The sequence below is a fragment of the Amblyomma mixtum genome, chromosome 8 (assembly GCF_055824585.1).
Source record: "Amblyomma mixtum isolate Tamu chromosome 8, ASM5582458v1, whole genome shotgun sequence".
NCBI classification, from domain to species: domain Eukaryota; kingdom Metazoa; phylum Arthropoda; class Arachnida; order Ixodida; family Ixodidae; genus Amblyomma; species Amblyomma mixtum.
The window spans coordinates 33,429,423-33,452,773 of record NC_143019.1 but is presented as its reverse complement, the minus strand read 5'-3'; the positions used below and the strand labels follow the sequence as shown (position 1 = coordinate 33,452,773).

At 44.2% G+C, this 23,351-nt stretch overlaps 1 protein-coding gene across 1 annotated transcript; it reads right to left on the bottom strand.

Annotated features, from left to right (window-relative positions):
- Positions 1–4,872: 4,872 nt before the first annotated feature.
- Positions 4,873–22,777, bottom strand: LOC149331959 (uncharacterized). Its single transcript, XM_089556957.1, has 8 exons — positions 22,458–22,777; positions 13,160–13,209; positions 12,960–13,041; positions 9,548–9,576; positions 7,373–7,427; positions 6,434–6,477; positions 5,717–5,810; positions 4,873–5,067 (listed from the first exon to the last, which is right to left on the bottom strand). Exons 1-8 carry the CDS (start codon positions 22,495–22,497, stop codon positions 4,928–4,930), a joined length of 534 nt encoding a protein of 177 aa, XP_089413083.1. The 5' UTR covers positions 22,498–22,777; the 3' UTR covers positions 4,873–4,927.
- Positions 22,778–23,351: the final 574 nt, after the last annotated feature.

Here is a 23,351-nt window from a genome sequence, read left to right as displayed (position 1 = left end):
TGCCTCCTGGAGTAGAGCCGAGTTTCTCGAAGCAGGTAGCGAGCTAAACCACCACCGGTGTCGGAAGAACAACTGCTGAAAGCAGTACTGCCGGGCTTAAATATGCACCTGCGGGTCTGTATTCGCTTAGAACAGTTGGTTGCTGCACTGCAGGCAATCGGTGAGCTACTCCCAAAGTAAGAAGAACGAAAAAAAAAAACACTCCACGTGCCAAGTGTGTGTCAATGGCGTTCTTCGAATCGCACTTTGCAGTCGTGGAAAGCTTGCGAACAGGTGTATCGTCCGCGTCTATCAGTGTGTCCTCTTTTGGTTTCTCTTAGCATATTTTTTTACATTTCCGCTTTTTAATTTTTAAAATTGTAGTTTGAATTGTTTTTCCTTTCCTGCGTTTATTCTTTGGCACTGTTATCAGCAGGGCATGCGTCATTTTAGTGAAGGCAGTGCTGAGTTTTGTACACAGCACGTGTGTTCAGTTCGCAAGTGAAGTGACTCTTTAAAGCCCATGACCAGAAACCACCGGTTGCTGCTTGACGCTGCAATATGAAAGGAAGTGAAATTCTGTGTTCGACTGAGACAACAGGATGCACGGATGCCCGGATTCATGGAATGCACGCAATTAAATACTTAGTAAAGAGATCCATAAACTATTTGATACGGGCTGGAAAGTATGACGAGATTCTGAGCAGGTCAGTAAGGACTTAATGTTTTCAGAACAAAAATTTCTTGATATTTTTCTTCACTGAAAAGAATTGTGGCCCCTTTGCATGAAAATGGTTTCGTAGCGCCTAAGACGCTGCAATATATGCTGAGGGGCTCTCAATACGAAAGAAGCCGAACTTAAAAATGCAGCTAATTTGGTCTGTCGAACACGGTTGCCATCAGCCCCATGACACTCCGTGGGAGTGTGTAGCCATAGCACACAATTTCTGTAAGATTACAGCTTGAATGCCATGTTACGTATGGTTGTGGTCACTGTTTGAATTCACGTTGTAGAAGCCTTGTGATTTATCTGCAGGATTTCCCCGATACATGAAAGAACGCATTAGCTGCGGTCCGAAATGACTGTGCGATGCAGAGTGTAGATTCATTCATGCGCCCACGAGTGATAAACTGCGCAGTTAACTGATTGAGAATTCTCTCACCCAGATTTTTTTTGGGGGTGTACTGTAGCGCCAGTTAATGCAGCACGTTTTACATATCCATAATTGTACACAAATGGAAGTTTTCGGAGGCTTCGTGGCCCCTATAATCACTGAAAGTGTTGCTTTCGAATAATTGCCTTAGGTTTGCTTGGCTGGCTGACGGCATCTGTGGGGGAACAAGATTCGTTATTGAATAATTTTAACTGACTAATGATTGAAAACTCTTACTTGAGGAGCGACACACTTGAGTGACACACTCTGCGCATATTTCTCCGCAGCCTCCGCATTGTTATCATCCGGCTCCGCGTAACACGGCCACACGCTGGACTGCGTCACCGATAAAACACAGCGCCACCGCTGCGTCACCCGCGGTGGCTACAAAAACAGGCTGCCCGGTAGGGAAAAGCGTTTTTTTCCTTCCGCTACCGAGACGAGCGTAGTGTTGGTATGCTCGTCCGCTGCCGCCACTAATCGAATAAACAGTTGTTACGTTTTTTTTATGTTGGGATTCGTCCTTCCGCAGAAACTACATCCCACACCTGGATACTGAAAAAATTCATAGACTATCACATTGTCGAGGCTAGATGTAAGCATCACATTGAAGGGGTACAAAAGAAAGCACTTCGATTAATTTTTAACGCTTACCATAGAAGTATCTCTGTTTCAGACCTGAGAACACGAGCTGGGCTCCCGTCGCTAGAAATGCGCCGTAAACTACACCGCCTACAAATGATGTACAGTATTGTCAACCACCATGCCAAAATAAATTTTCATACTTACATGCACTTCAACGAATCCAGGAAAACGAGAGGCAAGCACAGCAAAACAATTGTAATGCTGCAGGTTAAAACTAACGCCTTCCGTTCATCATTCTTTCCTCGAACCACAGCCGAGTGGAACGCCTTACCCTATGAAGTAGCTGACATGCCCTCAGTTGAATCTTTTGTTACGGCCGTGTCATCTTATCTATGATGCAGCAAGTATTTCTTTACAACGCTTCTTGCCTTGCCGTCCGCCTTTCAAAGTGTATTCCTGCTTTCTTTTTTTTGTGTTTTTTGATTGTGCACATTCCTTCGTGGCTGATTGTCAACAGCATGTTTTCTTTCTTTGCCGCTGTTAAACTCACCTTAGCAATTGTTCAAGAACAATGTATCTACTCCTGCTTTGACTGCCAAGAGGCAGTTGGCAGTATTTGATAAATAAATAAATAAATAAATGAAATGCCCCTCTGGGAAAGCGCACCAAAATTTAGGGCAGCTCTTAGATACTCAAAGCCGCGCCCTAGTCGTGAGGAGCGCCCCTGACCAGCCCCTTTCCCTTGCGACGGACATCACGCTTGGATTTCTTTGCCGCTTTTTATGTATGGCGACCCGCACCACCAGCGCTCGCCACGAGCCGAAGAAAAGGGGATCGGGCCACAACGTGCTATGCAAACGCCAAGATTATCGCCTCGGCCTGAAGTCACCCCCGTCGCCTCAGCTCCGTCAACCACCACGTCGAAGATTACGTTGGAGCTAGATGCTGCCGTGCTGATGGATGGTGCCATGGGACCCGTGAAGACGCTGTTGTTGACGTATGCGCCGCTGCGGTGGCGGCGCATCTAGGCATAACACGTAGCCATGAGGCGATGAACGCAAGTTTCGCAAATATTCGTTTAGGTTGAGCTCCGTGTTCTACGTTCTATCGCCAAGGTCACGCGCGGCACGCCGACAGAGAGAGCTAAAAGCATTTCATGTTTAAAACGAAATTCAGTGTTACAAAATACCACAAACGTTAAACAGCACCTAAATATAAAATTTGGCTAATCGACGCAGCATGAATGATTGAGTCCAAGTTTGAGTGGTCGATGGCTCAATGCCCCTTTTGAGATCATGTATGATCCGGCTGTTTATGTATTGGGGTTAAGGAATGACATGATGGCGTAGTGTAGGGTGATAGTAAAGTTTACAAAGATGGCGTAGACAAACTTTTTTCTACGCAGTGACGGGGATGGAATATCGTATACGGATTTTATATCACTTACGCTAGCTCTTCTGTCATAGTTAGACAGGAAAAAAAGAACTGAGTTGTTCTGAATAAATTCAAGTGAATCGATTAGTTTCTCACGACAAGTATCCCAAACTTGTGTGGCGTTTTCCGATCTAGACCAAATTAGTGACTTGTATAGTAGCATTTTTATTGAATATGGGGATTTAGAAAAGTTACGACTTAAATGCAGTTTCCGATTATGCTTTCAATATGCAACGACCATGTTAGACCGACTCCAAGACATTTCTATGGTTCTACTGATTTTCAGGTGGTGTTAATGAAGTAGTTGGAAGTCGGATAAAAAGTTAGTTATCCTTATGATTTCCGTAATTTTACATTTGATACAGTTTAGTTTCATTGGCCATGTATTAATCCAAGTTGCTCTGCTGTTAAGGTCAGACTGAAAAATTGAAGAATCGTTATTAATGTGTGAGCATTAGAGGGCACATGTCAGGGAGAAAGTGAAGCCATAGCCCTCGGAGTGAAGCCCTGCCAACCATATTCTGAGCAAGCTGCCCACCGTGCAGGTGGGAGTTCAATTAATTATTTGTCTCGAGAGGCTGCCCGCGAAGAGCAACCTGGGTCGCACAAGGCCCACCACTGGGTGCCCCTGCCATCGCAGGGTTGTGGTGCATCTCTTAACCGCTGCACCCCTGCACTAGGAGTGGTATGAGGACTCCCATGGATCTATGAATGTAAAGAGAGTGACCAGTGTCACGACGTTAAAAGAAGATGATGGGAACGAAGGCACCAAGAGTGAAAATGAAAAGAATTAAAAAAAGATCGTGGTGTGGTCAATGAACGCAGTTTCCTTACAAATTTTTTAGACAGTCGATGGACTGTCTATAGACAAATCCTAGAGAACAGTCTATAGGCAATACAAATGCTGTAGACAGTCTCTAAACAATCCATACATTTATGGCCACACAGTTTTAGTAGAATTTTATCTATACACTGTCTATGTATGATTAAACAAAAATAGATACCTATAGGAAGGCAATAGAGTCTATAAGAAGTCCATAGACTGCCAATTAAGGGCTCGTAATGGTAACCGCTCACGCCTTTCTCTCCTGGCGCCCAAGCGAGAACCATTGAGTTTTTATTATTTATTTCGTGAGCAATGGCACAGCCGTCTGCAAAAAAGTAATTATATTTAGTAACATACAGGATTTTATTCATACAATTAAGCAACAAAATGAACGAAGGAATCTACCTTGTGGTGTTCCCGAGGGCACTTCACTAAAAGAAGGGTTATAACCATCACCGGCAACAAATTTGACTTATTGCTATTGCTGGAGCTGCGGGAACATTTAAAGGGCATGCGGTTTGTGTCCGACAGTATGTTCCCTAGTGCCATGCGCAGTTGGTGTCGCCAGCGACCAGCCTTATTCTTTCCTGACTGCATGCAAACACTAGGGCACTGATGACGCAGGTGCCTCTTTGCTTGCGGGGATAACATCAAAAATGAATTCTTCTTTGGAAGAAGACATTTCAAGCTCTCTTTTGAACAGATATTTTCAATTGTAACAATCACCAAATTCGTTACAGATTTGAAGGCAAAACTTATTCAACAGCCCTCGTATTTTAGAACAACAACCTCTTCGCCTACACAGCTGTAAATACACTGGGAAAACAGTCCACCCGCACTTGCATATGAATTTATTTATTTGGTCCTGCATGATTGGTGTGTAGCTTGGGCTGTGTTCTATTGAAATGGCACATAGCGCATAAGCTCGCGGGCTATTAGGAGTTATGCTTCATGGTCCGGGGCTGATGGTCGGTGGCGTCAGAACAGCGGTGGCTGATTTGCAGCCGTCGCAACTGTACTTCCTATGGCCGCTGATATCAGCGATGGCTTTTGGGCCGCAGGCGCGGTGTTGCTTGGTGATCTTGACGCCTGCGTAAATGGAATAGTAGGTAGAGGTCGTGAGAACAATTACTAATTACACTAAGACGGCCCAATGAAGCCTGGGAGATGCTTGACAGGGATATGAATAACAAACATCTAAATGTGCTGCCTAAATTACACTAACACCTGTACCCTCACAAATACTTGCTTTAAAGGGTTCACCGTATCGTATTCGAATTTCTAGCGTATACAACAGAGAATGTCTGGCGCCACTTTACTACATAGGTGCTTTCCCGAAGAACACCAGACATTGAAAACTATACTAAGTTCCTTGCCCTGCCGTTGCCTCAAGGTTTTACTTTACTTCCTTCAAGATACTCGTTTCCTTGAAAACTATTTTGCTTCGTCATCTTTAGCTAAATCTTCGGTGCGTTGCTCTCATTTCGCTCTCTTCATGCCGACTTGACTGCATGCAAAGCTCTTGTTAAAGACATTTCCGAACTGCTGGGATATCCCAAAACACCGATTTAAATGCAGAATAGACAGAAATCAAAACTGTAAACGTTTCAATCTTACTAGATCACCCACGTGTAGGCGACAAAAATCAGTTTTTTTTGTTGGATTTCTAGATTTCTGGAATGATTTATATTTATAAACTTGAAAGAAAGAGAGAGAGGATAGAAAGCTGAGGACCCACATGAGACTTCATGAGTGTAGTAGCACGGGCACTCATAGCAGTAGATGTTCTGGAAGACATAGGCGCACACCTCGCCTTCCTTGCAGACGGGAGCCTGTGGCAAAAAAACAAACGAAAACGTTGAAGGCAGGTTTAGCTCTACCCCGAAGTCTCCTAGTGACTGAGCTCAAAAGAAGACGAAGACATTACATGTCGTGAAATTCACTTAACGTATAATCTTCATGACATGAGCTACCTGGTGTACGGGGTCCTAAAGAAAACGTTGAGCATGTGTTCTTCGATAATCTTTTTATTCACCGTCAGTTTGCCTTGAAACGATTGCTAACAAAGGGTGAAGCAATCGCTGAGTTAGAAGCGTTGTAGTATTCAACCTGCTCACTGTTCCCCGAGGTAGCCTCCTCCTAAAGCATGCCCGCCACGTCCCATCTTTATTCCTGCACTTTCTCAGAAAAGATGAGAGCATACCTCGGCGCTACATGTAAGGGGGGCTCTGTCCTAATCGCTAGCATTTCTAGACCTACCGGGCTGAACAAAATGCCGTCACTTTAGGGTATATCCGAGCGCAGAAGACATCTCGTGGTCCTATGAACAAACCGGCTCCCTACTTTTCCAATGGCGACACTTGTCTGCGCGACATAATATTGTCTGCGTGTTGATGAGGTGGTGTAATAACGTAAATAGCCAATTACATGCTTTGTGCAGAAGACGGATACTCACTCGTTGGCCGCCGCACCTTGTCTCATGGTTTTCTAGGATAAGGCCTGAAATAAAAAAACAAGTGTCATCATATAAGTTTATGAGAAAAAGAGGGAGAGAGAATGCAGAGTTGTTAACCAGAAGGATGTGCCGATTTGCTATCCTGCATCAGGGGAAAGGAAAGCGGGTACTAAAAGGGTAAGAAAAAATGGGTGCATCGTCGATTAGGGCCCACATTTGCTATGAAAGCTTAACGCTAAAGACAAGCTGGCGAAAAAAAAATATTAGAAAAAGCAAGAGGAGTTTTTAATCATATCCTCAAACAAGAAATCCGATAACACTTTGTCTAATGTTCTCTAATAAGTATATCATATGTTCTTGTGATTTTCTTGCGAAAACTCTGCAGGTGACCGGTTCCATTGCCCTTATACGGTGCGCATGAGTCATCACCTTCTATAATGTTCCAGAACCTTCCATTCGATTATCATATAGAATTATACTGATCCAATCCACTAATAAACCTTAAAGGTGCACTAAAGAAAATTCTGAGCTCGTATTTTTACAACGAGAACTCCATCAACACGCTCCAAGCATTATTCGAAGCTCCATGATCCAGGCTTTGACGACACTCCTCGAGCGGCTTCTGCAAATGCGTTATAGCATAAGTGGTAAAAAAAATGGCAGACTTCCTGCCACCCCACTTGTTTAGCGGAAATAATGAGCTAAGGGCGAGAGCCGGGCCCATTGTACTCCAACTCGTACCCATTGCACCAAAGGGTAGAAGCGGAATCGCACCGCTTAGAGACCGCTAGAGTTAATATGTGGGGAGCATATGGAGTTACTCTAGAAACTGTAGATGAATGACGCCATCCTGACGGCAGCTGAGAAAGCTGTAGTGGTGGAGTACTTCAGTTTTGAAAAGGCGGGTAGAAAAGTAACCCCCGAAAAGCATTTCCTTACACTCGTAAGGGGATTTCGGGCAGTCTTTCGGGCGGCAGGTGTAGCCATCTCGACACTGAAAAAAAAAGGGCAGTGGTATGCATTTTGCGAGAAGTTAATCACCAAAATATGACGTCACTATGACAGCGTCAGTTCATGAATATTGAATACAATGTCAAACAATGATGCGTAACATGAAACTAAGCTTGTCTGGTACAATCGCTCAGTCAGAGTCTGCACCTGCGGGGGCTGGTATTAAGTAAAATCAATTCTTGTTCTGCCGGAGCGCACTTGATCGCCTATCAGGATAACCAAGTCTCAAGTGATATATCACCCCATATAAGCGTTTCGTGAATATATAGAGCAGAAGAGAAGGAGTAAAAGCGCGTTATTATACTACAATGGGGCGCATGTCCTCGGAAGATACAGTCTGTCTCACAAATAAGCGCCTCTTGCCGGCGGGTAATAAACCCCAGCTCTGTTTTTATTTCAGAATGATCCGCGATAGGCAGGCGTCCTGACAGCCATACACCGTGCTGTCACGATTACCGAAGCGATAGATGCAAACGACAATTCTGAGTTTACGGCAGCCAGCCAAGTACCATACAATCCAGAAAACGTTTTTTCGAGTGCTATATTGATTTTGTACCAAGTAAGGCGTTTTCAAAATGTCTGAAAAAGCCCGATTTATTTGGTATTAAAATTTTTTCTAGGATACGTCCACTGAAAGAAGCGGCTTACACGTGCTTTTTTGCAACTGAGTTGTAAACTGTAGTTTTTCGCCCCGGAAATCACTCCCGCATGTTCTGATTGTGCATGCGCAGATCTCTCTGGGTATGGTGTATGCTTACGAGCAACTCACCGCTTACGAGTGGGTGGCCAGAGTCAGCTAAGCGGCGAAAGCGAATGGCGGGAAGTTTTCTTGTTCGCTGACATAAGTACAGCCGCCCACAGACTTAACACGAATGACGGAAAGCGTGGCCTGGACTGCCGTCAGCGCCACGAAGCGATAGTCATTGGTGCGCGACAATGCTCTCGGTATGTTTGCGGTGGCTGACGATAGCTGGTGCGCAGCTCGCTTTGACTGCTTTTCCGCCTGTGCCTGATCGCCCCGTGGACAGCGCGCTCGTCACGGGGGCGTTTCAGAGCGTTTTGCTCGCCGATTCGGCCTCCACGGCCCCGGCAACGCTCTTTGCAGTTTTCTTATCGCGGCAGCCAGGAACTGCCCGCCAAGCTGCCGCGGTTCGTACCTTCTATCGTCAGACACCGCAAACATTCCGAGAGCATTATCTCGCACGCGATGACTATCGCTTCATGGCGCTGACGGCAGTCCAGGCCACGCATTCCATCATTCGTGTTAAGTCTGTGGGCGGCTGTACGGCATGACTTCTTTAACGTATCGATAATAAATACGGAATGTACTTTCGCTATCACTAAGATAATTGTTTCGCAACACATGTGGAGCCTCCTCGCCATCCGAATAGAAGGAGAAGGCGAGCAGGTTTTATTTGCGTAGGACAGCGACTGAATTGGCACCGAAAATTCCGCAGCCGCCATGTTGACACGCCAAGATTTCAGAATTTTATCAAAAACTTTAGGACCCATTTTCAAGCTCAGGTTTCGCTTCAATGCTCTTATTTTTTTCCAGCGAGATCTAGACGGCTGATTTTAGATTGCCTTCTAACCCGGACATGAGACGAGCTATATGTCTTCTGCACGGTTTTGGAGAGTGAAAAACTGTATAATTTCTTTTTTGCTTTCTTAGCTCTTTGTTTAGACCCAGATATTCCACTCAGAAACATGTTCTATTTTTTTGTGTGGTACCCGGACAATATTAATTCGCATTATATAGAGCTGTACTCTATTAGTTCAAGAGGCGATTCACAAAGCCCTACGATTCATGGTTAGAAGACACCTACATTATTGTTGGCCTTCGTGAGTGGATCTTCATGGAAGCCCCGTAATGGGAAATGTTGAAACACGCAAGTCGCTTTATGCATTCAGCATTTTATAAGGAGACTCAAGGTGTGGCATTCACAAACACTGAATCATATCTGTGGCACGAAATCTCGGTGAAAACCTTGCGTTGAGTTTTAATGAAATGAGTGATATTTGCGAGCGTTTGAACGGCAAAATGCGCTTTGTGTATAGATCTTTGTAGATGAAGAGGGGATGAAAAGTCTGTTAAAGACGTACCGAACAGGTGTCACCACTACCGTTGATGCCTGCGGATATGAGAAGAATAGAAGCATATTAGAAATTGTATTAAATATACTTGAGCATTGCTATGCTGATGAGATAATAGCGAATAATACTTGTTGCTACAGTATTAGTCACAATGCCATTGCCGTCGTCGAGCACTGGTCAGGGCCTTAGAGTTCTTGTTTGGTGCTGCTTTATGCATCAGCCAAAATAATGTGTACAATGGTAAGTTGTAGTAAAGTGCGTCCGCAAAAAAGCTTTGAGAGCACTGCGGCGACCCTCACTGGAGCAATGCGAAAGCAAAATGTCCCCATACTATATCGACGTCCGTGGCTGTTCTGACGTCCATGCACCATATCGACGTCCATGGCTATTTTGACGTCTAGGTGTATTTTTTGCGTTTTGTCGCGTTTAATTAATTGACTAATTACTCGTCATCAACCAAATTTTTCCCACGGCAACATTTTGTCACACACTATCTGTCGCAATCACATCTTCAGAGAACAACGTAATCGTGCGGACAAAACTTGCGGACACGTTATGCGGACAGTCTAAGCTGACGTGACAGAGCCGTATAATGTTTTCGCGTTAATAAATACCAGTTTGGCCAAAGAGAAGGTATACCAGCGGAAACTTTAATCGACTAATATATGGCCCATTAGCATGGCATGAGTCTGCAAAGTCAAGCGGTTTCTGATACATTATCATTATGAACAGCCCAAATTCATGCACTTCTGGGCAAAGACCTCTCACACTTATTGCCAGAAAACCCTGTCCCGCGCAGGCTGCAGCGGCCTTTTCTCCGCAAATTTCCTTATCTCGTCCGCCAATCTGACTATCTGCAGAACCCTGCTTGCTTACTTCTCCTTGGAGTCCACTCGATCACCCAAGAGACCACCGATTATCTGATGATCGCATCGCATGCCTTGTACTCATACAATTATTCTTTCTAATTTCGACCAGGATATTATTATTTTGTATTTGTTCTCAAATCCACTGTGCCCTCTCCATATCTCTCAACGTTAGCCCTATTGTTTTCTTTAGTTAAATGTGCTGTCTTCAATTCAATTTCAAGCCTTTACGTCAGCCGCCATGTTCTACCCCTCAGGGGAGTAGTAGAGAAATACAACTGCTTCATCTTCTTGAGAGATGCTGTTGAGCCTGTATTCATCACCTCAGAAGACCTCCCAAATGCACTCTACCCCGCTCTTATTCCCCTGAATATTACCTTATCGGGATCCGGATTAATGGTCCCTACTTGTCCCAGTCATATGTATTCGACTACCACTTCCATTTATTCGCCGCCTATCCTAAACTGTTGGTCCTCTACCAGGACGTTGAACATTCGTTTAATTCTAAGAAGTGTATAGTTCACCCCTCTTAGAACAATATTTTTATTTACGGACAGATTTACACCACATTTTCACTGTTTGTACATTTTCATGTGCTGATTCTAAAACTGCGAACAGTTTCCCCCTGCAGCAGTAAGTTTTGTATTTATCATGAAAAATATGTCTTTTGTTTGGAGGAAGTTTGGTTAATTAACATAAGACTTTGTGGAGAAGATTACTATTTATAAATGATCTAGAATCACCAAGGAGTGCAATAAGGCAAAAATGAGCATTCTAGGACCACTTGGACGAAAGTTACAGCTGGTCAAACATGACAGAGAAGAAGCTCATTTTGACTACTGAGACAAAGGATTTATTTCCAAAATTTTACTGAGAAAGCAGTAGTTCAGATTTAGCCTTATTGCACAACCTGTGCATTTATCTTTCTAGCACAAAAAGAATTGTAGTAATAGCTAATATGGAATTGAAGATATCGCTCCTCCAAAATTGTGTGCATGCAAAAATTTCAGTTTTGAGAAATCGAAAAAAAAACGTTTTTGGCATATTTTTGTGGCACTAAGGGTAACTAGAAATCACTGAAGTGAGTTCTGGCTGGTTTGTGATATAAAAGCACCGTTTCCCGATAACTGCGGTTGCAACAAGCAAATTGCCGGCGAATAGATGGAATTGTTTGGAGGAGTGCCTTTGCACTGTGACCTCCCCCAAGCTGCAGCGCGCGATTCTACCTCACAACGGCGCTGTGATTGCAGTCAGCCCCTAACAAACGAGACGTGCTCTTTGCTCATCTTGCCCCTCAAAGCATTGAGATGCAAATTTATTTCGTCAAGGTTTCCCATTCCGCGCTTTGCGGGACGCCGTTTCGCGGCCGCCGCTGGCGCCGCGTCATCAGGTTTATCGGAGAGCTCGATCTATCGCGCCGTTGCTGGCTGTCAACGGAAGCTGCTTAGGTATCGCTTTTTCATCTGCACAGCCACGATTATGCTGTCTGTACGCGGCAGGAACCGCCCTGATCACTCCTCGCCGTCGCATAAGCAGCAGCGCGGGCGTTATCAGGTCATCACGAAGCGTCGGCGCCGCTGATTGTAGATAACAGGTGGGCGCTTCATCGCTGATTATAGATAACGGGATGCGACGATGCAGCGTACCCAACGCGCTTCGTATCTATACCTTTCGCTCCCTCAGGATGAGTGTTCAATCCTCGCTGTCATGCTAAGCATCGCCGGTTACGGCGTTATCGGACCGTCGTGGAGCGTGGCTGCTGAATGTAGACACAAGGATGCAACGATACAGCGTTCCCAGCGCGCTTCGGATCAATATCTTTTAGTGCTTTTTGACTAAGACTTGCGTAAATTGAAATATTTCGCACTTAGCGCCCGAAAAACCTCACTTCGCCGTGACAGTGGGACTGCCCGACCCACACAAAATGGCGCCGGGCTGCAAACGGTCTACGCCGTCAACCAACCAAAAGTCGCCATTTTGGTCACGTGATTTTGAGAACCAATAGCAGAGCGCGTTTTGCCCAATTTTTTTCTCTGTTTGCCGCTGCTTGGGCTTGCTCATAGTTGCCAACCGGAATATGGAAATAGCCTGAATCGAGACCTTTCAAACGAAACCAAAATGGCGCCGGCGGAGCGCGTATTTTTCGAACTGCTGGCAGTCAAAGTTCGGTGCGATTACACCTCAATTTAAAGGGCCGCGCGCGCGGTTTCACGTCTTTGGAACGCTACAACTCATGAATTAGGCGGTATTTTTCAACGAAAATTCGTAGATAGCTGGGCAATCACCTCAGTATCGCGAAAATGAAAAGATTGAAAATGCGATTTTTTGACCAATTTTTGCCCGCAAAGAGCCGTGTCCCCCCTTAATTCTAAGAAGTATATAGTTCAGTTCAGTTTAAAGTCTTTAGTTTAAGGCCGCAAGTACAGGTGCTATTAAACTGACCAAGCTTAATCCAATGCAATCGACAAATGCAATCGACAATGCAATCAATTGCCAATGCAATCGACAAACGGAAATAATCAAAGAAACAGGGAGAAACGGCTGGCAATACTCACAATAGCTTTGCGTGGGACAGTTGGAGCCTGAAGTGTAGTTGTAGTGAGGGACGCACACGCTGCCTCCGGTACAGTCTTTGTTCTAAATCGCATAAAGAATATCATTGCAACAAGGCTGGCCAGCTACACTGTAAAAATTCAGGTACTGATAGTGCAAAAAATCCCATTGTACAAATTCAATGCAAGCCGGTGGTACTTACAGTCGTGCAGAGAGTACTACTGTTTGCAGCGCTTCCAGGTGAAACTAAAGCTGAAAAAAAAGCGACAAAATGTGGCTTTTAGGTTCGCATCAGGAAATTTACTTAGTGGGCTGACCGCCCTCTTCCTTGACTCTGTAACCCGCTCATGGAATTAAAATTACTTGGTACCGCTGCGATGGCTAAATGGTCATAGTACTTGGCTGCTGGCACGAAAGACGTGGTCCTTATAAAATGGTCAATAGACTTTCTATAGACTTTTTATAGACTCTACAGCCATGCTTGACTTTCCTTTTGTCTACAGACAGCCTATAGAATATCTCTAGACTAAAGTCTATAACTGATTTAATTCTCGTTCGAGTATAGACAGTCTACAGACAATCCATAGGCTAGAGTCTATAACCACCTTAATTTCCTTTTGTCTACAGGCAGTCTATAGACTATTTATAGCTTACACTCTATAAATGCCTTATTATTTGTCTATAGACAGTCTATAGATACCTATAGACTAAAGTCTATAACCGCCTTAATTTACTTTATTCTATAGACTAATGTCTATAATCGCCTTAATTTTTTTTCTCTCCAGACAGTCTATAGACTATCTATAGCCTAAGTCTATGGCAGCCTTAATTTTCTTTGTCTGTAGACGGTCTATACACTATCTATAGACTAATGTCTATAACAGCCCCTTAATCTATTTTTGTCCATGGGCAGTGTTTAGACTATCTATAGGCCAAAGTCTATAACAATCGTAATTTCTTTTTGTCTGTAGACAATGTACACACTGGCTTTCAACGAAGTCTAAAAAAAATTCAATTTCTTTTTGCACTTCCTGCCAAGGGGAATCCTGCAAAGGGTGACCGCAACTACGGCTACAGTCCTCCACCTCCTTCGCTGTTTCAGGTTTTAAAAAAAAATATTGGCTGAGGACAACGTAACGCCCTCCTGTATATTGTTTTGAGAAGCATTGAAAAGTTCCCTTTCGTTATAAAGTGACGTATATTATAAACACAAATAAAGAATATTTAATGCTAACAGGTAAAGCAAGGAAAGGAAGCCGTTCCTGACGTAAGGGTTCTCGCAAACTGTACTACATCAAACGAACACGCTCTCCCTTAAAGGAATCCGTCAAGACAATTCCATTCCATATTTTGATCGTTATTGCCCAACGAGCTTAACTCAGAAACGTTTAATCGGCGATTCCACATTTCTCTTTAAAATTTCCTGAAAATAAAAGGGGAAAAACGGGTGTGAGAATTCAAGGATGTGCCCATCTCTTAGAAACGCCGTTAGTAGAGTCTCAAAGAGCATGGTCCTCGGCGCGATTAGCATCTGCCATTTATGCCTTTGCCGTCTGCATTCACGTGGAAAAGTGCAGTTACGCAACAATCACAAGGCCAGTATTTTTTCGTTCCTCCCTACATACTTGCTGCCTCGGAACCGGTGACACGATGGTGTCGTACATACCAGTTTTCTAAGCACAAAGACACACAAAAAGAGAATTTAGAATGTATAGCTTTTTAATTATTGGAAAAGTGTGCCACAAACTATTCGGTGGAAAACGCGGTGCGTATAGACAAAGCAGAAATATTTCGGCTTTGTTCTCGCGAAAACAACGCGGTTTCTAAAGCGCGAGTGGAGAATTTAAGCTTATAAATTAGTTTCCCTCTGTGATCTTGTATAACTGATCAACCTACACACGGCAAGAGTGCAAATTGTAGAGATACGGCCGTTGAATGGGTTTCTGTTTCGTGTTTTACCCATTTTACCGCGAGACGGCGGAAAATCATTCGGGCTGCAAGCAACCGTGTGCGCGAATGTGTCGGTGTCGTCCAACGTTTTTAGATCCCTTTCAGTTTGCAAGCTCCCCCGCGCCGCGCCCGAGAAAGCGGCCCCCGTCCGCTTCCACTCACCACGCGGCGCTGCTGTCGCTGTCGGCCCGAAGGCGCCGGAGCGCTCGCGCTTGGCAGTTGCTGTGACAGCCTGTTCTCATCCGCGATAACATTGGGAGCGAACACGTCGAACTCAAATTTGCTGTACTTTTGGAGCTGTCACGTTGAAACTTCAGCCTCATGGTTAAAGAAATGTTTCACCTGGCTAGTAAGGGTGAGATAAAGAGCAGGCTGATGCCAGTTCGCAAAAAAACTATCGTTTGCATTGCGCTTTATCGCATCACGTTTGCGACGATTAGCGCTGATGATATGCGTATGTTGCAGTAGAGCTATCAATATTTCTTCGGGAGAATGCACGAAACATTAATGAAAGGATAAAACTAGCGATGTTCCGCTTCTAGATCAGTCACGAAATTCCGCGCTATATTATCAACGAAGCACCGCACATGCGAGCAGCATTTTGCACGTTCTTTAGAATTCCAAATTCAGAGAGCACAACTATAAATGCAGACACACTTAGCTGGATGCAGGGAGGGAATAACTATAGAAGAGCTTTTTATTTGCAATGATAGCACAGACAGGAGCAGCGTACTGCACTTTCATTTTTAGAATGTTAATTTCATTGAACACAGACAAGCATTAAATGCAGACACACTAAGTCGGAAGCACGGAGGGAATGGCTACTTGAAGGCGAGCTTTTTTATTTGCAATTACAATATTTCTCTGTTCTCTAGCCGACGATTCCACGTCTCTCGCCTAGAAGTGAATGCGTGTCACTATGACAAAACGCAGCACTTGGCATGTAAAAGTGGCCATATGCTCTGCACATCCAAGCCGAACAAGGTTTTGCAATTCAAGCTCGTCTAGCAGCTCCCAAGAAACGTCCCTTTCAAAAACGGGACCTTCCTTCAAAGAAATCGGGATTGCTTTGTTTACAATGTTGGTAAACTCTAGCATCTTTTTGGTGGGATGCTTTAAGCACCCTTGCTTGAAGCTTTTGTATACTGTAAGATAAGCGTCACTGCCAACAACTGGCACAGGACAGCTGATATCTTCCATGCTGATATCTGCTGGCTGCTCCAAATCAGGCGGCGGTGACCATGGCGTAGACGCGAAGGGCCACGCTGGTCGGGCAAACAGCGTGGCGAGCGCCACCGCACGGAAGGAAACGGAAAGGCGACAATCCGCGCACCGCAGCTTTCAAACTGAAAGGGATCTAAAAACGTTGGTGTCGTCGGCGTGTTTCGTGGATTGTGTCGATTACGTTTCGTACGAAATCCAACTTGATCATCCACTCCGGGTAAGTCTATGCGATTATATTTTAATAATTTGGTCTCCTAAACCACTCTAAGACGAGCTGTGTGCACAGAACAGATTATTTTGTAGAGACAACTTCCTATCGTCGTTTGTAAGCTCCGTTACAACCAGCGGCATGTCGCTTATGTCTGTGCTGCTATGTCTTTCCGAACGTGCGGAAAGATAGCCGGTGCGAAACCCGGGGTGATAAGCTGTTCCTCACTAGCTGTCTACTGGCTTTTTCATGTTGCAAGGTAGACACACGGCCAGAAATATCAGTTAGCCCGTGAATGACGGCCGAAATGGAACTATGCGTCAGCGCCCCGTGAGCTCGATTTACTTGACGCACACTCGCTTTCTGAGGTGAATGACGTTTATTTTTGTGCTTGTGTTATCGCATGTCTGGAGCATGTAGTGCCGTTCACTGAGTGGTGTGCATGTCTTGTTACGTACAGACACTCGCTCGGCGCGCGTCGTGGACAGCGACGTTTCAACAAAGATGTTTTGTAACGCTATAGACTGGAGCACGGGATATTTGTCAAAGTGGCTGTCAAGAGGCGTTTGAGGAATGCTTATAGTATGGTTTAATAAAAGTCGTTGCCAGCGCGAACGATCAGCGTGTGAGTACAACACCGCGAAGAACCTATGAGCTGCATCCCGTATCCCCTTTCGTTGCACATGTATGGATTCGTCTATCCCTGTTATCCGAGCCGTTTGCCTCCGTTTTCACTTTTAAAATTAAGTAAAGGTCGTCTCGACAAGAGATAGCTTAGATTTTGTTCCTAGAGGCTAGTTCGTGAACCCCGCTCACGCATGCATAAATTTCTCTAACAGCATCTCTGCGAGAGGCAGAGTATACGCTTCTGTTCTCAGACTGCTGCATTGTGGAAGCGCCAATGGAACTCGGCACTAATCTACTCAAGTGAATGCAATTCAGCTCACGCTGTGTTACGGCTGCGCCTGTGATAGAAGACGTTATTTGATTGAAATAGTTTGTACTTAGAGTGCTTTCGTTTCTTTCGTTGATATTTCTAGCAGCCTTAGGTTACGGTACCTGCATGCAAGGACTACCTCTTTACTGGGCTGTACGGGCTGCACTTGAAGAAAAAAACGAAGTGAATTTGAGATGGTATTGACAGCAATGCGTATGTTTTGTCAAACTCACGCGTGCTTTTGAAACGGCGCTGCTGCAGCCACTATGTGCTGCTCGAATTTTTCTAGTTAATGCGTTCGGCATGGAAGTGCTGCATCCCGCTTGTTTCTAAGAGCGCGCTGATGCATGACAATGCTATTCCCTATTTGTGCTTGAAGTTATGGGAAAACTGTGGCGGGCTGGTTCGCGTCTGCCTGGTAGGTTTTGCATGGCTTGTGCTCGTTTGTGTATCGGCTCACGTACCAAGGTTCACGCAGGGTATTTTGAGGCGCTTGCTTAATAGCAGGTATAAAAATAAATGCTGCAATACTATCATGTTGGGATCGACCTGTAAGGATCATTGAATGCGTATTTTATTGGGGTGACATTCCCAAGAGTTCGTAGTGAATAATTGCTGATATTTGGCACAATTCTTCAAAGTCTTCTGTTCCAACGTAACAGGAATGCCATACAGAGTCAGTACTGATTGCAGGTATTCAGTGCAGATGGAGATTTCTCCAAGGATTATATGGGTAGTGTTTTATGAAAACAATTTAGTATTCTTCATGCGTATTTACTGAAATGATGAAGCCGGCGCGATGGCTCAGTGGTTATCGTGATCATCTGGTGACCTGAAAGACGCAGTTTTGATCCCGGCCTCGGCGGTCGCATTTTGATGGAGGCGAAATGCTAGAGGCCCGCGTACTATGCGATATCAGTGCACGGTAAAGAAGCCCACGTGGTCGAAATTATCCGCAGCCCTTCACTACAGCGTTCCCATAGCTTGCGTAATCTTGGGTCTTCGAACCCCATAAAATCAAACCGAAGCCATCAAGAGTACTTTTCTAGAATGGGGTAGCCAAGATATGCCTTGCTTTGTAAAACACATGTGTAGAGATGGAATAGAATTTTTTTTTCTCATTTGCCCTTATATTATTTTTTCGTTGGCTCTGTACAGGTCAACATGCCGGGATGATTTACGGCAGCCAACAGGCCGCAGGAATTGTGGGGAAACTAGCCGGGCCGTTACTTCGAACATCTATTTGTATAATGTGGTGCATTATGTGGTGCATTATTATTGTGCATGCATTGCACATTCCCAGGTTGGGTAGCTTGGAAATAAATTAATTTGTAAGTATATTGATCGTCATGTCATTTTTGAAGGCCGTGTGGTGACCTTTTTCAACTGTTGTAGACTTTCTGTCCATAGAGATTCTGCAGACAATCGTCTACTGAAGGTTTAGTAGACAAAGGTCTATAGGCTGTTTATAGACAAAGATATATAGCATTGCCAGACCGTAAATCTATGGGATGTCTACAGACAGTCTATAGACATATGTCTACTGCACCAGTAGACTTGTCTATAGACTGTCTAGACAGCAACGTACAGGAAGTGTATGGTCATAAGTCTATAGATCGTCTGTAGACTGTCTACAGACCTGTGTCTATTAGACTTTCAGTAGAGATTTGTCTTTAGACAAAGTCTCTGAAACTGCATGGACATCAATCTATAGATTGCCTATAGACGATAGGATCTGTTTATAGAAAATATAGTACTTATCTAGAAAGCCAATAGACTTCATAGACTTAAGTCTACAGACAGTCTATGTACTGTCTATATAAATTTTTGTAAGGGGGGTACGATCCCGGCCGCGGTGGTCGTATTTCGGTAGAGACTGAATGCTAGACGCACACCGCAACGGTGGCCTAGTGGTCTGAGCACCCGCCTACGGCGTTCGATCCCCAGTGCCGCCGGGTACCCACCGGTGGTACAATGGGTACAAGCTTTCCCCTGGCCTGGTGCTCGGCTTAATCAGGGGGAAATGCTTGGGGAATGGGTCCTTGACTCCACCTTGAGTAGAAGAACAAACCTTGTGCCAAGGCGCCTTTTACAGATAATCGTCATCAAATGCTATATACCCGTGTGCTATTCGATGCAATACACTTTAAATGTCCCCAGAAATTCGAATTTACCCGCAGTCCTCCACTATGGTGTCCCTTATAGCCTGAGTTGCTTTGAGACGTTAAACCCTATAACACCGAAAATTTCTTGCAACTCCGCCCATAAAGTATATTTGTGAACAATATAAGAAGAGAGCCAACAGTCATTGCAGCCCAGAAAAGCATAGGAGCCAGTCGTTATTCCTGACAATCCTATCTTTTATCGTGTGCTTCAAGTGACCGTTCTTGAGCCCCATACTTCTCGTCTTTTATATTAACTACTTGCCTACTAGAATTCTATCGCATATGAGGCTGTTTGCTGATGACTGCATTATTCTTCGCAGAGTCGGTAATAGCGGTGACTACCTTGCACTTCAAAGTGAGTTTCTAGTTAAATGATACACTGTGTGGTTAATGACCATAAATTAAGCTAAATATAAATTGATCACGTTAGCCTGTAAACGTACCCCATCTAAATTCACCTGCCTAGCAGGCAACGCAGTGTGGATTGAGTAAAATTTGTTACACCAAACCAAAAGAATGCATGCATTGTTGCATGGAATCCTTACAGTAAGTCAAATATCAAGTGCCTCAAAAAATACAAAGAAATGCAGTTACTTTTAGATTGAATAAATATGTAAGACTGGACTCTCCCTCTAGAATTATGACAGAAAATTTTATGCCTACTCTTGAATCGTGCTGAAAACTGGTGAGGCGCGAATGCCTTTCCGAGGTTTTTAACAGTGAGCTTGAAATGAACAAAACACGTTATATAACGCCAGCAATAACACGGTACACTTGTCTTGATCATCCTGTTTCACTAACGCTCTATTATGCTCGAAAAGATAATTTAAATTTTCCTCTTTCCTTCGGAAAATATCGGACGAACTATAGTTTACAGGCAGCTATATAGTGTGATTAAAACTGTGTGAATTGATAAATATGGTTTACAGATAGTTTTATGGTGTGATTAGAATTGTGTAAATTGGTAACTATAGTTTACAGACAGCTATATAGTGTGATTAAAAATTGTGTGAATTGGTACTTGCTTGTTTCTGATTTGTTCATTGTTATATATTCTAGTAGCTCTCTTATTGCACCGAAAGATCCACAGACAGCAGTAAATAAATAAATGCTTAGGTGTTCATCTCGCAGGTAACCTTTCATGGTAGAAGCAGTTCTCAGCTATCTTGCGAAAGCATCAAATACTTTTTATTGCTTGCAGTGCAACTTAAGAAATTCCAAACCTGATGTCAGGAAACTAGTTTATATAACATTTATTTGACCCTAGTGAACATGCGCCTTACCTGCATGCTTACTATGTAGACTGCCTAACTTTCACGTTAGAACTCATCCCCGATGGGGTCCCTACGTGGTTTTTTCCTCGAATATACAGCAGAAATTCTGGCGTGACACAAATCAAAGAAGAATTTGCACTCGCAATGTTAGACACGCGCCGCACTCTCGTCCTTTTATCTCTGTTTTATATATACCTCCGTTATCTAAGGCCACATCCTTTGCCGCTTACAAAGCATACATTAGCCACAACTTCAAACGAACTCATTCTCATTCTCACAGTTTGCACACTTGTTCCACCCCACCCACTTCCCTTCATACATGTACTATACCACCTGCGGAGACCCCCCCCATCCACACACACACAGTCTATCACTAGATCTGGGAATGCCCACATCCCATCTGTGTACAGCTAATTCACAAACCCATATCAATAACCTGGGAGACAACCCTTCTCGACACACGAGCCGCTGAACATCGCAAGTTGATTGACCGGGCAGCGCTAGAAGGAAGGCCAGAGGGTTCTTGCATTGAGGAACCCTCCCGCGTTTATCTTTGTTAATAAATAAAGTTCATCCTCCTTCCTTGGCTCTCGACCTACCTTAGCGAATGTACAGTCGCTTTCATAATATTCCCCGCTTCAGGCTTTTCTTTGTCAAAACAAAAGCCTTCATTCATCTGTGCTGCCTCGTGCCAAATATTGGAATGCCCTCTCCGAACATTTCTCTTACATAGCTAATCGCCAATCATTTTGCGGCAATGTTAAAACACTTCGGTGGCCACTAAATTGACTTTTGCATTGCCCGTGCTTTCCGTTTCTTTTCTTCTTTGCTTGTTTTTTGGGATTTCGTAAAAAATTCGTTTTCTAGTAATTTACAACGCTATATTTCGCATACAATCTACATTTTTGTTTTCAACTTTTTAAGGTCATTCTGCAATTTAGTGTTTATTTTGAAACTGCAGCCGCCTTACTGAATGACCTTGCGGTCATGGAAAGAGCACACAAATAAATAAAAACAAGAGCACCTTGGGGCACAGGTTAATCTAGATAGTAATCTGAACTTGTCAAAGGTAGTTTGAACAGACGGAGAGGAGACGAGAACGAGCCCTAAACTTCCTTTAACTGTTATTGTTTACGACTCACAAGTATATACATGCTCTCGGTGTCGGGGGTTATCGTCTGCGCATGTGCATAGCTCGGACAGCGTGTTTATATTTCTGAATCCTTCACAACAGAAGTTGTAAGTTGAGCGCTAGTCCTTGTCTACCCTGCGTTCGTTGTCCCCTTTCTAGCGCGGCGGTGATTGTTTCAAATTTGAGATTATTGGTTTGCTTTATTGTTGCCTAACCAGACATATACAAACGTCATGGTACATTTGTGACCAAGAAGCAGCCTGAAAGGTGACGTCAAAAACTTGAACTTGGTGAAATGGGACAGTTTAAACAGCAATTGAAAGAAGAAAAAAAGAACGAATTGCTCAAGCCATACATTCCGCAGTTGTACTGAAAACATGGTGCCAAACGTGAGCAGCTTGGAAAGTTTCATCAATTGCACATTGCAGCAAAGCGAATGAAATACACCAGCATCGGGAACTTATCGGTATTCTCAACTTGTTCATTCATTAAGAATTGCGTAGTTGCTAAAAAAAGAAACTAGAAATGGTGAACCCAAATAAAAACATACTTAAATGCGAAGCACGAAAAATTTCGAATACTTTGAATGAAAAGGCGCTCAGTCACTCACCCATGAATGTCAGTGCGATAGCAGGAAAAATGGCGTCCATGGTGGAAGGCGCGACCAAAGTGGACAAATCAGTACGCGTCGCGATTTACCGACCTCAATTTCGAAGGTTGCGCGCTAAGTTATTCGCGGGCCCCTTAGAGCAACGAGTGCTTAACGGCCGCCACACTCTCACGAGATGCCACGCGAAGCTACCGCGGGAAACCCGCTCAAAGTCCGTGCGTGTATTTGCGTTAAGCGCATGCAGGTAAAGCCCGGTCAGAGACAAATACGCACTGACTGTCCGGCGCGAGTGAAAGTAGTCCCTTGTCCCGTGACACCAGTCTTGAGACCCATCGATAACTACGCTGCTAATTCCTGTGTGGTAAGATGGTGCCGATGTTTATCAAGGGTCACTCATTGCGGAAGGCCAATCACAAAGCAAAAAAAAAAAAAACTACCCGCCGCGGTGTGATACAAACTTGGAGATGTCTGCACGACGATCTCGTCTCGCTATCCGAGGACTGCGCCAACGGCCCGCTTCTGTACACTGCAAGGAAGTTACGAAAAGACAGAGTGCTTAAAATTCTCGCTTGCTGAGCTACGCGCGTTGAATATTTTTAGCGCGAGTGTTTTCCTCCTGATGAAGCAACCGGCTTAATACGTGACAAGCCTGAGACGTGCGTCGTTAACGACTTGCCTTTGCTACGCACTTTGTTCCTTATACATTCTTTCAATGCTTCGAAAAGAAGACGACAGGTCACGTCCTAAAATAATTGCGCAAAAGTCCGGTCAGTTATTCGCCGTATCATAGGAGCGGCTTCGCTCTTGACAGAAGAGACAAAAGAGGCATTTAGTCGCGCTTTCACTTTCTCTCGGGTTATATCCGAGATCTTCTTGTCCCGAGGCACGGCATGT

Bases quoted from the DNA above. Each gene is read 5' to 3' on its own strand.
- LOC149331959 (XM_089556957.1), bottom strand. From the start codon at position 22,497: ATGGACGCCATTTTTCCTGCTATCGCACTGACATTCATGG. The intron at 13,042-13,159 runs GTAAGTACCACC...TATGCGATTTAG, and splicing joins GTAGTACTCTCTGCACGACT to AACAAAGACTGTACCGGAGG. The intron at 5,068-5,716 runs GTGGGTCCTCAG...CCATTTACGCAG, and splicing joins CTACACTCATGAAGTCTCAT to GCGTCAAGATCACCAAGCAA.